The 15,567-nt window shown below is 34.7% G+C and overlaps 1 protein-coding gene across 2 annotated transcripts in view; it reads left to right on the forward strand.

The window, feature by feature from the left end:
- Positions 1–88: 88 nt before the first annotated feature.
- CWF19L2 (CWF19 like cell cycle control factor 2) overlaps positions 89–15,567 on the forward strand; it is a 185,528-nt gene continuing 170,049 nt past the window's right edge. For both annotated transcript variants that reach the window (XM_007182672.3, XM_057553460.1), the window contains exons 1-3: positions 89–222; positions 1,778–1,888; positions 2,643–2,765. In XM_007182672.3, the coding sequence (XP_007182734.1) occupies positions 130–222; positions 1,778–1,888; positions 2,643–2,765 (327 nt within the window). In that variant the 5' untranslated portion in view covers positions 89–129. The remainder of the gene's footprint in view (positions 223–1,777; positions 1,889–2,642; positions 2,766–15,567) is intronic.

Raw genomic sequence — 15,567 nt, forward strand, 5'->3', positions numbered from 1 at the left:
GATCTGCGCATGCTCTGTTGGTGGACAGCGCCCCTCCTCCTCCTAGTCGGAAGTCCCGGTTTGTTTAGTAAATTACGACAGTCGTAAACTGAGATTTTGTGACGGCTTCCCAACTTTACGACAACCACTATGGCGGCTGCCGGTGGTGGATTTGAAAGTGAGAGGAGCGTCGACGAGCGTAAAGAACAGACCCGGATTGCCAGGACCGAGGTGTTGCGACAGGTACCTCAGTTTGGGGGTTTCGGGAACCATTTAGAATTGAGAGAGTGGAGGCTTTCAGGGAGCCAGGCCTCTGGTTCTCCTGCCTCCCCGCAGCCTTAGTATCTCACCTTACCTGGTTGTGTGGGGGTAGATGTCTCCCTTCGGAATGCCCGCAAAGTCTTGGGTATCTTCTGCCTCCTAGATGCTCTGGCAGGCTCCAGTTGCTCATATTCTTTTCAGGAAATAAAGACTTGTTTATTTCCTCTGAATTTCCTTATCTTTTAAATCATCCATTCTTGACATTTCTATCACCTGATCACCTGAGCTGCGCACTTTCGAAGAACTCCGCCACTTACAACGACTCTCTATGCGTTTTTTATAGCCTCAGTTCTCGCTCTTGCTATATCTGAAATGAAATTTTCCGTTCTCAGGAACACATGTAAGCCTTGTCAGAGTAGACCGTTTCATTCTCCTTTTAAACTATTTATATCAGTTATTGGCTTATTGTAAACCCTTACTGATGCAAATAAGGATTGAGACAAGAGACCCAGAGAATTCAGCCCTTCGAAAAAGGTTGAGAAGCATTCTATTTCTCATTAAGATTGAGATGGGGTAGAGGTAACATAAAGAATGCAGGAAGTAAACTGTACTATTGAATTATCTGACAAGATGTAAGAAGTGTGGCAATGAAGGGGAAAAGTTGTATGTTGGAGAGCAATGTAAGATGAAACAAGTGATGGTTTTTGTTTTAAGCTGGAACAGTTTAAAACGAGTTTAAATGCAGATGAGAAAGAGCCAATATAGGAGACAGGAAGGAGAAGGTGTAACGACTACAGCCAGATTTACAGGGGAAGAGAGGGCAATAAGTCTTAGGTGAAAGGTTGGTATTGTTTCCTGATTTCAGCATATGTAATATATGTGTATAATAAATATCCTTCATCCTTGTCTCTGATATTTCAGGCAGTTTTTGGAGAGAGTAGGGTTTGTGATAAATTGTATAGTAGAGCTATGTACGGAGGTTTGAGCAGGACCAACCCCAGCTTTGAAATTTGGGGGGAGAATGAAAAGGCAGGAACAACTTCCTAGAAAGATCTTACTTTATTTGACTGTTGTTGAAAGATGAATAAAAGTTAGCAATATAATCATTTGTTTTTAGAAAGGTGATTCTTCCTGAAGCATTTTGGGGGTGTGGGTAGAGGGGTATGGGCACTGCAGACTGAAGGTGTGGAGGTCAGTCCCCAAACAGTAACAAAAGTATCAGGCAGTATCAGTGGGATAGTGAAGGGAAAAGAGATTCAAGTCATATTTGAGGTAGGGAGCTTAGGGAGAGGGAAGGGTCTACAGTAGGTCCCTGGATTCTGTCTTTGATTGGTGGCTCATTTCACTAGAGACTGGTAATTGGTAATGCAATTGGTAATGTGGAAGGAGAGTTTGTTTGTTTGTTTAAGTCTTTCTTACACTTTGGTGGAAGCAAATTCCTGGTAAGCCTTATATGAAAGTGGGAGAAGTTTTTGTTTTGCTTTTTTGTGAAAGGCAAGTGGATCAATTGTTAATTTTTCTTTTTTCACTGTTTTAGGCTAAAGCCAATTTTGAAAAGGAAGAAAGGCATAAAGAACTTAAACGACTTCGGGATAAGGAAACATGGATGCTACCTGATGTGAATAAGCGAGTTGAACAGATCTCACAGGTGAATACTAACAGGCTTACTTGATGTAAGCTTATCTGTCTTTTTTTTTTCTTTTTGTACTTATTCAAGTTAATATTGGAGGAGTAACTTTATAGACTATTTTTGCAAGTTACAGAATGAATATCACATAGTTGGCATTACTGAATATTTTCTCTCTCTGGCCAAAGTAGTATATTTTAATATTTTGGACATTATGACATTGGAAAGATTTTGTTAGTTGAGTTGGCTGGTAGAAAGCTTAGCTTCAAATTTCTAGCCCACTTGTGGCAAGTTTATGGATCTAAAAAGTTATGTGTTTTAAGCTTAATGTAATGCTTTTGTTTCTTTTTCTTTTTTTTTAGGGGGGTTGTCTCAATCCTTGTTTTCTCTTCCCACAGTTTATGCTATCTTGTTATATGTTATGTGGCTAGTAATCTTCTATAAATTCTTTTGGGCCCATTGAAGGAGATACACACACACGTATGTCTGTGCATGTATGTGTTTATTTGATTATATTTGTCTGTCAATGTATCTACAAATAAAAATTCCCTTATATTTTTCTAAGAAATTTTAGCTATATGATTTATTAGTAATGCATATATTATAGAAGTATGGCAAAGTTTCTTAGAAGAAATTATTTATTTAGTCATATTCCTTGTCTCCTTTCATGAAAGATTTAAAGGTTTTTGGAATATAGAGCTTTCTTTCCCTCAAAATACTTCCTTTTAAAGTAAGCTAAACTAAATTCTTACCTCTTTAACATGATTATTTATAGGAACACTGTGTGAAGAAAAAGAAGAAAAAAGACAAGCATTCAAGAAAAGTAAAAAAAGAGAAGAAAAAAAAGAGCAAGAAACAAAAGTGTGAAAAAAACAATGAGTCAACTGACAGTTCATCAGTAAGTATGTACTAAAACTAACCAAAGCAGCTACTTGAGAAAATTTTATTTAGAGGAACAACATATGGGAACCTAAAATATATATGAGAACTTAGATAATATTATTAGTTAGGATATGAAAATGCCTGGGAGACATCTATTTGGAGATATCTAAGAAATGGTAGAAATACGGATCTTAGGTTATAGATAAAGGTAAGAGGATGGAGATACATTTTGAGAATCATTGCTCATTGAAGCCATTAGAATGTATGAATTGCCTAGGGTAATTGAAAAGAAAGAAGAATACCAATACTGAGGAGCCAGACAGAAAGTAAAGGATATTAAGTAGAAGTAGTTGGAAAATTAGAAGGAGAAGCAGGAAAAAGTAGTACTGTAAAATAAGGGAAAAGAGTGCCAAGATATTTCAGAGTCTGTTACCTCTGTTTGCTTTTCATAGAAATTAACATTTAAGTCTTTAAAATAGGTTGTATTTATATATTTATCTTTGGGACAAAAAGGAATAGAATGCTGGGTCTGCTGTGTCTCTAGCCAGGTCTGGGATGAGAGGATTCACAGAGGATAGGAAAGCAGGCCAAACCCTCATGCTTATTTTCAGGAAGAGAAAGGTATGTTGTGCTTAGTGAGTGATGAGCTAGAGATGTTTAGGGATAATTGGACTCACAGGTACGATCTTCAGAGGGTTATACTCTCAGTTGAATCATCATGTTTGACAATCTGGCCTTCTTGTAGTTTCAGAAATTAAATTTTTGTTAGTATACCCTGAGATGATAATTGGCTCATGAAAGCCTATCTTATTTGAGAATGCAGTATCTTAATTCATAGTGAGAAATACACCTGGATAGTTTTATTGACTCTCCAGCATATTTTGTAATGGTAGGAATATCATATAGAAAAAAAATTTTTTTGGAATACAACTCAGCGTAAAGGGAGTTAGAAAATCTTAATGTGAAAAGAAGATAGAGGCACTTTTTCCACAATTGTGGGATTGAGTTGCTGACCCCATTGAGAATCTGATAAAAGTGATCTTTTCTTCAAAAAGAAATTTATATACAAAATTGTTTATTTCAGGGGAGTTTGTAAAACTCCCAGAAGTTTACATAAGGATCACAGCTTAAGAATCCTCATCCCATGGGGATATATCTGCCAGGACAACTAAACATTTATGTTATTTGATTAAGGGCACTTGCTTCCCTTTATTAGAGACACACTGTCCTGTTCTTTGTTGTTCTTGTTGCTATTGCTGTTCTTCTCTGCAACATACGTAAGTCTTTTTGTTGCAACATATAGCATGTACATTTATACATACCTATTAAGTTGTATAACATATACCTTAGAGAGAGTAGTTTGAATGAATGCTCAGTGCCCACATCACATTGAGGTTGACTGAAGAAGAACAGAGAAACTTATACTGACAGTGAAGGGTAGGAAAGACAGAATGATAGCTAGGGGAATCAGGTTGGTTGGGAGGTCTTTTTGAGAAAATGTTTTTAGGAAGAGAGGGATAAATATTACTGAGGAGAATGCTAAGTTTGGGTGAGCAAGCTTCCAGGGGAGGGGGTAAGCTTAGTTGGGAAGTAGGATCACCTTCTCTTCTGAGCTAGAAGGGAAGTAGTAAAGATGTATACAAATACAGATAAATAAGGAGGAGGTAGCAGATAAATAAGAAGGAGAGCAGATTATTGATGGTGTTTCTGCTTGATGTTCTCTGTGTCCTTTGTGAATTAGAAGGTAAAATCATCATCTGAGACGACAACTTGGGAGTAGAAGTAGGATGGAGGGATTGAGGAAATAGTATATATTTGAAACAACTTTGCTTAGGTAATAAAAGAAGGAAATGAATTGCTGGGAACCATTGAGGATCCATGTGAGGCTGGAAAGCATATCTTGACTGTCAAGGTCTCTATTTTTTTTTCTTTTAACTTTTAAAATGAGCTTTACTGAGGTATAATTTACATATAATAAAATAATCCTATATTAATTGTACTATTTAATGAATATCCCTTTTTAACTCTGTCAGTTAAGATAGCATTTCCATTCCCCATAAAGTTCTTCGTGGCTCTTTGCAATCAATTCCTCCTCACCCTCCCTCTGCCTCCACTCTGGGATTGGGCAGCCATAGATCGGGTTTAGCACACTATAGATTAATTTTCGCTGTTCTAGAATTTCATATGAATATTCATATATGGTTGACCCTTGAACAACACGGGTTTGGACTGCACAGGTCCATTTGTACGTGGATCTTTTTCGAGAAATATGTACTAGTTCTACACAATCTATGGTTTTGGTTGGATCTGTGGATGTGGAACCATAGATATGGATGGCCAACTGTAAAGTTACACGTGGATTTTCCACTGCACAGAGGATCAGCACCCCTAACCCCCACATTGTTCAAGGGTCTACTGTAATGATCCTTTTTGTGTCGGGCTTCTTTGGCTTTACGTAATGTTTTTGCAACTCATGTAATTGCATGTAGCAGTATTTCCTTTCTCTTTATTGCTATATTCCAGTGTATGAATATGCCATAATTTGCTTATCTGTCTTATGTGTTCAAAGTCATTTGGGTGGTTTTTTAGTTTGCGCTAGTATGAATAAAGCTACTGTGAATGTTTGTGTACAAGTCATTTGGTGGACATGTTTTTCTCTTCGAAAAATGCCATCGTTTTCCAAAGTGTTTGGACCATTTTACACTCCTTCCAGCAGTATTTGAGAATTCCAGTTATTCTACATCTTTGCAAGCACTTGGAATTTTCAGCCTTTGTACTTTTTTGGCCATCCTACTTGGTGTAGTAATATTTCATGTGATATTTCCCTGAACACCAGTGATGTAGAGCATTACTTGAAGTCTTTATTGGCCATTCTGTTTTCTTTTATGAAGTCCAATTTATTAATTATTTTCTTTTATCATTAATTTTTCTTAGTTACTGCTTTTGCACATCTAATTTTTGCACATCTCAAGGTTGTGAAGATTTTCTCCTGTGTTTTTTTCAAGAAGTTTTGTAGCTTTGGCTTTTTTGTTTATCAGCGATTCATTTTGAGTTAATTTTTGCTTATGGTATGTAGTAAGTGTCAAAGTTCAGTTTTTCCATGTGGATTTCCACTTGTTCCAGCATCATTTGTTGAGAAGGCTAACCTTTCTCTGTTGAATTACTTAGGCTCCTTTGTTTTAAATACAATTGAGCATATATATTTGTGGGTTAATTTCTAGACTCTGTTCTGTTCCCTTGGCTTGCATGTCTCTCCTTGACCAGTAAATAAACTGTCGTAATTACTGCAATTTTAGGGTCAGTCTTGGAATAAGGTAGTGTAAGTTCTATGATTTTGTCCTTTTTGAAAATTGTTTGCTACTCTAAGTTCTTTGCATTTTTAAAATAAAGTTTAGAATCAGCCTATCACTTTCAACAAAAATATCTACTGATATTTTGATTGGAATTGTTTTGCATCAATAGATCAATTTTGGGGGAATTAATATCTTAAAATAGAGAGTCTTCCAACCCATCATGCATGTGGTATATCTCTCCATCTCTTTAAGTCTTCTTTAATTTCTCTCACAGTGTTCTGGAATTTTCAGTGTAGAGGTCTTACTATCATCTTTTGTTATATTTTTTATATTTTATTTTCTTGGGGTGCTGTTGGAAATGGAATTAAAAAAATAAATTTTATTTTTTGTGTGTTTGCACCTAGCATATACATTTACAGTGGATTTTTGTATATTTACCTGTATCTTGTCACCTTGCTAAATTCACAAGTACTAGCGTTAGCTTTTTTTGGTTGATTTCTCAGTACGTGATTATGTTATGTGTGAATAAAGACACTTTTTTCTTTCCGATCTCTAGGCGTTTTATCCCATTTGTTAATTTTTTGTTATTTTATTTCACTAGCTAGGACTTCAATATAGTGTTGAATAGAAGTGGTGAGAGTGGACATCCTTACCTGTTCTTTATCTTAAGTGGAAAGCATTTATCTTTCACCTTATGCATTATGTTAGCTGTGGGCTTTTCATGTATGCCCTTTTAGACTGAGTAAATTCTCCTCTATTTTTATTTTTTTCTGAGAGTTGGTGTCTTGAATAAGCATTGGATTTTGTCAGATACTTTTTCTGCATCTATTTATATAATTATATGATTTTTCTCTTTTATTCCGTTAATATGGAGAATTACATTGGTTGATTTTTGAATGTTACAGCAACCTGAATTTCTGGGATACACTCTATTTGGTTATTTTTGTTTATTTAATTATAAAATATTTTATTTATATATACTTACAAGCGCATTTTATTTTATATATATTTTTTCTGATGTGATTTGCTCACAATTAGTTGAGAATTTTTGCATCTGTTTTTATGAGGGGTATTGGGTTTTGTTGTAAGGGTAATGCTGGCCTCACGTATGAATTAGGAAATATTCCCTGTTCTTCCATTTGTAGAAGAGTTTGTGCAGGATTGGTGTGATTTCTTCCGTAATGAATTGTTAAAACTCACTAGTCAAACTGTTTGGGCCTGGAGTTTTCTTTGTGGGATGCTTGAAGCACAAATTTAATTTCTTTAATATCTGTTTTAAATGTTTTCGGTTTATTCCTGAGTTAGTTTTGGAATTAAGGTTTGCAAGGAATTTGTTTATTTCATCTAAATTGTTGAATTTATTGTCATAGTATTATAATATTCCTTTATTGTCCTTTTAATGTCTGTCGAGTCTGTAGTTATGTCCCTTCTTTCATTCCTGATTTTGGCTATTTCTATTTTCTCTTTGTTTCCTTGGTTAGAATAGTTTTAGGTTTATCAATTTTATTAATCTTTTCAAAGAATTGCCTTTTAGTTTCATTAATTTTCTAGTTGTGTATTTTCTATTTTATTGATTTCCACTGTCTTTTTACTGTTTCTTTCCTATTACCTATTTTGTATTTAATTTGCTCTTCTTTTTCTAGCTTCCTGAAGCGGGTGTGTAGGTCTTTGATTCTAAATCTTTCTTATTTTCTAATGAGTATTTAATCTACAATTTTTTCTCCTAGTACTGTTGTATCTCCATCTAACTAATTTTTTTTTTTTTTAAATATTTATTTATTTATTTATTTATGGCTGTGTTGGGTCTTCGTTTCTGTGCGAGGGCTTTCTCTAGTTGTGGCAAGTGGGGGCCACTCTTCATCGCGGTGCGCGGGCCTCTCACTATCGCGGGCTCTCTCGTTGCGGAGCACAGGCTCCAGATGCGCAGGCTCAGTAATTGTGGCTCACGGGCCTAGTTGCTCCGCGGCATGTGGGATCCTCCCAGACCAGGGCTCGAACCCGTGTCCCCTGCATTGGCAGGCGGATTCTCAACCACTGCGCCACCAGGGAAGCCCATCCATCTAACTAATTTTGATGTGTTATGTTTTCATTGTCATCTTTTCAAAATATTTTCTAATTGATTTTGTTACTTTTTTTAAACTTACAGACTATATATGAGTTTAAAATTTTCCAGGTATTTGTGGATTTAACCAGTTTTGTTTTTGACTTCAAATTTAATTCTGTTGTTGTCATAAAACATACTCTGTATAATTTAGTTTTAAAAAAAATCATAGAGACTAATTTTATGGCCTAGCCTATGCTCTATCTTGGTGAAAATTCCTTATGTAATTGAAATGAATGTATATTCAGCTGTTGTTAGTTGTAGTGTTCTATGAATGTCAACATGGGAAAGCTTATTCATAGTGTTAAGTCATCTGTATTCTTACTGATTTTCTATTTTCCTCTTCTGTCAGTTACTGAGAGAGCAGCAGTAAAATCTCTGTGTTGTGGATTTGTCTTTTTCTTTCAGTTTTGTCAGTTTTTGCCACATGTATTTTGAAGTCGTTAGATACATACACATTTAGGATTTTTGTATCTCCTTGATGAATTGATGATTATATCATGAAATGTTCCTCTTTATCTCTGGTAATATTCTTCTTTAAGGTCTACTTTTGTCTCATAGTAATAAAACCTTTTCAGTTTTCTGACTTTTTGTTTTCATGGTGTATTTTTTTTTATTCTTTTGGTTTTAAAGTATCTGTTTATTTTATATTGAAAGTGTATTTCTTGTGGACAGTCTGTGTTTGGGGCTTGCTTTTTTATCTAGCTTATCAGTTTCTTCCTTTTAAATTAGAGGATTTTCTCCACTATATAATATGACAGCCATATTGACTTTAACATTTTTGGTTAAAATTTACTGAAGTTATATCAGGTTGAAAGTTCATTTCTTCAGTCTCACTAGCCAAATTTTTAAAGTGTTTGTAGACACATATGGCTAGGTTAGTGGCTACCATATTGGGCGGTGTAGGTATAGAAAGATCCTATTAGATAGTGCTGGTTTAGATTATTTATGTTTAATGTAATTACAGGTATGTTTGAGTTTGTCTGCCATCTTGCTTTCCGTTTTCTATTTGTCCAATTTATTTTTTATTATTTTTTCTCTCTTTTTCCTAGCTTCATTTGGATTAATTGGTTTTATTTTAGTGTTCTTATTTGTTTATTCATTCATTGATTCATTCTATTTTTTTTTTAGTTTAATGAAAGATTTTTTAAATTCTGTAGTGCCTTATACTTTTCAAAAGTTTCACAGACATGATTTAATATAATCCCATAATAACCCTTAATTTTAATCCCCTGTGCCTGTATTGCCCCTTTCCCCTTCTCTCTCCCCACTGGTAACCACTAGTTTACCCTCTATATCTGTGAGTCTGCTTCCTTTTTGTTTTATTCACTAGTTTGTTTTATTTATAGATACCACATATAAGTGATACTTTGTAGTATTTGTTTTTCTTTGTCTCACTTACTACTTCACTTAGCATAATGCCCTCCAGGTCTGTCCATGTTGCTGCAAATGGCAAAACTTCATTTTTTTTTATGGCTGAGTAGTATTCTGTTCTATTGTATATATATGCCATATCTTTATCCATTCATCTGTTGGTGGACATTTAGGTTGCTTCCATACCTTGGCGATTGTAAATAATGCTGCCCTGAACATTAGGGTTCATGTATCTTTTTGAATTAGTGTTTTTGTTTTTTGGGAGTATATACTTGGGAGTCGAATTGCTAGATCATATGGTGGTTGTATTTTTAGTTTTTTGAGAAACCTCCATACTGTTTTCCACAGTGGCTGCACCAGTTTACATTCTCACCAACAGTGTAGCATGGTTCCCTTTCTTCACATCCTTGTCATTTGTCATTTGCATTCTTTTTGATGATAGCTATTCTGACAGGTGTGAGGTGATATCTCATTGTGGTTTTGATTTGCATTTCCCTGATGATTAACGATGTTGAGTGTCTTTTCGCCCATCAGCCATCTTCATTTCCTCTTTGGAAAAATGTCTGTTCAGTTCTTCTGCCCATTTTTAAAATGGGTTATTTGTTTTCTTGATTATGGGTTGTATGAGCTGTTTATATATGTGGGGTATTAACCCCTTATCAGTCATATAATTTGCAAATATTTTCTCCCATTCAGTAGGTTGTCTTTTCATTTTGTCAGTTGTTTCCTTTGCTGTGCCAAAGATTTTAAGTTTAATTAGGTCCCATTTATTTACTTTTGCTTCTGTTTCCTTTGCTTTAAGAGACGGATCCAAAAATATATTGCTGTGATATATGTCAGAGAGTGTTCTGCCTATGTTTTCTTTTAGGAGTTTTATAGTATAGGTCTTACATTTAGGTCTTTAATCCATTTTGAGTTTATTTTTGTATATGGTGTTAGAGGATGTTCTAATTTCATTCTTTTACATGTAGCTGTCCAGTTTTCCTAGCACCACTTATTGAAGGGACTGTCTTTTCTCCATTGTATATTTTTGCCTCCTTTGTCTTAGATTAATTGACCATAGGTGTGTGGGTTTATTTCTGGGCTCTCTATCCTGTTCCATTGATCTCTGTATCTTTTTTTTTTTGGTGCCAGTACCATACTGTTTTGATTACTGTAGCTTTGTAGTATAATCTGAAGTATGGGAGCGTGATTCCTCCAGCTCTGTTCTTCTTTCTCAAGATAGCTTTAGCTATTCAGTGCCTTTTGTGTTTCCATACAAGTTTTAAAATTATTTGTTCTAGTTCTGTGAAAAACGCCATTGGTAATTTGATAGGGATTGCAGTGAATCTGTAGATTGCCTTGGGTAGTATGGTCATTAAAACAATGTTAATTCTTTCAATCCAAGAACACAGGTATATCTTTCTGTTTGTGTCTTCTTCAGTTTCTTTCATCAGTGTCTTATATTTTTCCGAGTACAGGTCTTTTACCTTGTTAGGTAGGCTTATTCCTAGATATTTTATTCTTTTTGATGTGGTGGTAAATGGGATTGTTTCTTACATTCTCTTTCTGATAGTTCACTGTTAGTGTATAGAGATGCAACAAATTTCTGTATATAATATTGTATCCTGCAACTTTACTGAATTCATAGATAAGCTCTAGTAGTTTTCTGGTAGTGCTTTTAGGATTTTCTATGTATAGTGTCATGTCATTTCTAGATAATGACAGTTTTACTTTTTCTGTTCCAATTAGGACTCCTTTTATTTCTTTTTCTTGTCCAATTGTGGCTAGGACTTCTAAAACTATGTTGAATAAAAGTGGCAAGAGTGGATATCCTTGTTTTGTTCCTGATCTTAGAGGAAATTGAGCATGACGTTAGCTGTGGATTTGTCATGTATGGCCTTTATTATGCCCACTTTCTGGAGAGTTTTTATCATAAATGGATGTTGAACTTTAATGTAAGGTTTTTCTGCATCTATTGAGATGGTTATATGGTTTTAATTCTTCAATTTGTTAATGTGGTGTATCACATTGATTGATTTGTGAGTATTGAAAAATCCTAGCATCCCTGGGGTAAATCCTACTTGACAAAGGTGAATGATCCTTTTAATGTATTGTTGGATTCAATTTGCTTATATCCTGTTGAGGATTTTTGCATCTATCTTCAGCAGTGATATTGGCCGGTAATTTTTTTTTCTCGGTATGTTTGTCTGGTTTTAGTATCAGGGTGGTTCTGGCCTCAGAGAATGAGTTTGGAAATGTTCCTTCCTCTGCAATTTTTTTGGAATAGTTTGAGAAGGATAGCTGTTAACTCTTCTCTAAATGTTTGATAGAATTCACTTGTGAAGCCATCTGGTCCTGGACTTTTGTCTGGAGTTTTTTTTTTTTAATTACTGATTCAGTTTCATTACTGATAATTGATGTATTCATACTTTTCTCTTTCTTCTTGGTTCAATCTTGGGAGATTGTATCTTTCCAAGAATTTGTCTATTTCTTCTAGGTTTTTCATTTTATTGGCATATAGTATGTTCTTAGTAGTCTCTTTTGATCTTTTGTATTTCTGTGGTGTTGTGACTTATACTTTTTCATTTCTCATTGGACCATTTCTCTTTTTCTCTGATGAATCTGGCTAAAGGTTTATTGGTTTTGTTTATCTTTTCAGAGAACAAGCTTTTAGTTTCATTGATCTTTTCTGTTGTTCTTTTAGTCTCTGTTTCATTTATTTCTGCTCTGATTTTGATGGTTTCTTTCCTTCTACTAACTTTGAGTTTTGTTTCTTCTTTTGCTTGTTTCTTCAGGGGTAAGTTAGGTTCTTTATCTGAGTTTTTTCTTGCTTCCTGACATAAGCTTGTATCACTGTAAAGTTCCCTCTTAACTGCTTTTTCTCATCCCATATGTTTTGGATCATCATGTTTTCAGTGTTATTTGTCTCTAGGTATTATTTCCTCTTTGATTTCTTCAGTGATCCATTGGGTTTTTAGTAGCAAATTCTTTAGCCTCCATATGTTTGTGTATTTTTGCAGTTTTTTTCTTGTATTTGGTTTCTAGTCTCACAGCATTGACAAAGATGCTCGATATGGTTGCAGTTTTCTTAATTTTACTGGGGCTTATTTTGTGACATTTCTCTAAGTTATTGTTTGTCTGAAAATTTGTTTTGTTTAGTCTTCATTTTTAAAGTTTTTTTCCTAGACAGGTAATTTTAAGTTTATAGTTCTTTCCCTGTACTTTAAGATGTCATTCCATTGTCTTTTGCCCTACATTGTTCCTAATGAGAGAAATTTGCAGTCATGTTTATCCCTTTCTCTCTATATATGATATTTCCTTCTGCTCTGAATGCTTTTAAAATTTTTTCTTTCCCACTTTTTTTAGCAAATCAATTATGATATGTTTGATATTGTTTTCTTTGTCTTTATCCTGCCTTGGGTTCATTGTGCTTTTCTAATTTATGAGTTCATAGTTGCCATCAAATTTGAAACTTTCTGACTATTATTTCGTGAAATGTTTTTTGTGTCCCCTCTTATTCTGCTAGTATCTTTAATTCTGTCCCACAAGTCACTGAGCCTTTATTTACTTTTGTTCCAGCCTTTTCTGTTCTTTAGTTTGGATAGATTTTACTGCTGCACTTTTCTTTTGTAGCATCTAGTTGGCTGTTATCCCCAGTCATTAAAGTTTTCATTTCAGTTATTTTTCATCATTAGACATTTCATTTGGGTCTTTTTTATATCTTCATTTTGACTCCTATTTGTTCATGCTTTCCTTTCCTTGGGCATATTTATAATAGCGGTGTCAAAATCCTAGTTTGCTATGTCATTATCTCTTTATTTCTTGTTCTGTTTTTATTAACTGATTTCTTTTCTTGTCTTTGGGTCACATTTTCCTGCTTTGAATGTCTAGTAATTTCTAATTAGATGCTGAACCTTGTGAAAGTTATATTGTGACTACTGGATTTGTTGTCTTCCTTTAAAGGATCTTGAGTTTTCTTTTGGTGGGGAGTAGGTTACTTGTGTATTAGCTTAATACTTTTCAAAGGCTGGTGTTTAAGTTATGTTTGTGTGCATCTAGAGTAGCCATTACTACTAAGATATGCTAAGGCGTGCCCTTTGTGGTTTCTCTGCTGATTGCCCTCGGTATTCAAGGAGATTTCTCTATTCTGGTTGGTGGGAACGAGAATGTCTTCTAGCCCTTTGTGAGCTCTGGGGATTTCTCCGCTCATAGCACTCTAATAATTGTTCCTTCCATGGTAATTATTCTTTGTCTATCCTTGTGGACTTGCATCCTAAGAATGTTCAGTTTGGTATTCAGTTAAAGACTACAGGGGTCTCTTGTATAGTTTTCTGGAGTTCTTTCTCTGTGTAGCTCCCTTTTCATGGATGCTGTATCTCAGCCATCACAAAGTAAAAATTCTGTTTTCCTATCTCAGTGAGATTGTCATATTGGGCTTGAGTTACCCTGCCTTGTGCCATGGTCTAGAAAGTGCCACTAGGCAAAAAGCAGTAGAGTGTAATTGTAGCACTCACCTCGTTTGTTTGCCTTTTCTCAGGGATCATAGACCTGCACAACTGAGATTCAATGTCTAAAAACAGTTGTTTCTTATATTTTTTATTTTATTTCCATTTCTGTATATTTTTCTAGTCTGATGTAGCATTTATTTTTTCATGGCCAGTGCAGAAGTCTTCAAGTATCTTTGAGAAATATATGTATTTATGTAGGTACTTTATATTTTAAATATAAAATGTATACGTTTTATGTGTATTATGCAAATATAAGTACATGCATTTTATATACCTATGTAATATTTCATATATATATAAAATATGTACATTTACATATGTTTTTATTGGTGGCACTTTTCTGTCTTGGTGCTGTATTTAGGTTTTGACTGTTAGATGGGATTAGGAGTGTGGTTAATTATGATGGCTACACATGAGAAGAAGAGTCCTGGGAGCTGTCTTAGGTCAAGAGGCACATTGATGGTTTATGAGTTCTTCAAGGTAGGATGGAGGATTGAAACAGCAGGAGAACTTAGGTCATAGTATGGGGAGAGGGGAACATAAGTCATGCTGAAGTGGTGAGGTGAGTAAATAATAGTGAAAATTAGCAACAAAATTAATAGAAAGGGAATGGAGGCAGGAGAGTTGTACAGAATGGTCCAGTTGACGTTGTGTAAATGAATAATGAGTACCAGCTGTATCACATATGCTTCTTTCATTCATTACCTAGTATTTAATGCAGGCTGCTGCTTAAAGTTTCTGACTTGGGCTTTTGCAAGGGTGGATTGAGTTAATTTTAATGCACATTTATTGAATGCCAACTCTTTGCCAGACATTTTTATATACATGGGGAATACAAATATATAGAGTTCAGACTTTTGGGGAACTCATTTTATAGTTAAACAGACACATACTTCCAGTATGTAATCTCATGATGCCAAGGCACTTCAAGGTATTAAGGGAAGGAGGATTTCATATGCAGGTTTTGAGGAAATGATGCTTGAGTTGAGACTTAAAGGATGAGTAAGAATCACCCTGGCATATAGAGGTGTGTGTGCACAAGGAATTGTGAGAGCAAGGCGTGGAAGTAAGAGATAACATGATATAAAAGTGTCTGTGTGTGTGTGTTTATGTATATACGTAGGTAAATACAACTATAAGCAACTTAATATTAGATTATAAAACAAGAGGAGAGTGAATGGAGATGAAATTGTAAGAGTTGATAGGACTTTGTAAACCAAGAAGTTTGAATTATTCAGTAGGGAGTATATCATCAAATTAGGTTCATTTGTGTTATTAGAGAACCCCAGAATAGCCATTGGTTAATATAAAATACATAGAATATTAAAATAGTTAACTTTTCTTTTTTCTTTTTCTGAATTTTATTTTCATTTTTTTATACAGCAGGTTCTTATTAGTTATCTATTTTATACATATTAGTGTATATATGTCAATCCCAATCTCCCAATTTATCCCCCATGCCCCCCCATTTGGTGTCCATACATTTGTTCTCTACATCTGTGTCTTTATTTCTGCCTTGGAAACCTGTTCATCTGTACCATTTCTCTAGGTTCTAAATAT

The sequence above is a fragment of the Balaenoptera acutorostrata genome, chromosome 9, assembly GCF_949987535.1.
Source record: "Balaenoptera acutorostrata chromosome 9, mBalAcu1.1, whole genome shotgun sequence".
Taxonomy (NCBI): Eukaryota; Metazoa; Chordata; class Mammalia; order Artiodactyla; family Balaenopteridae; genus Balaenoptera; species Balaenoptera acutorostrata.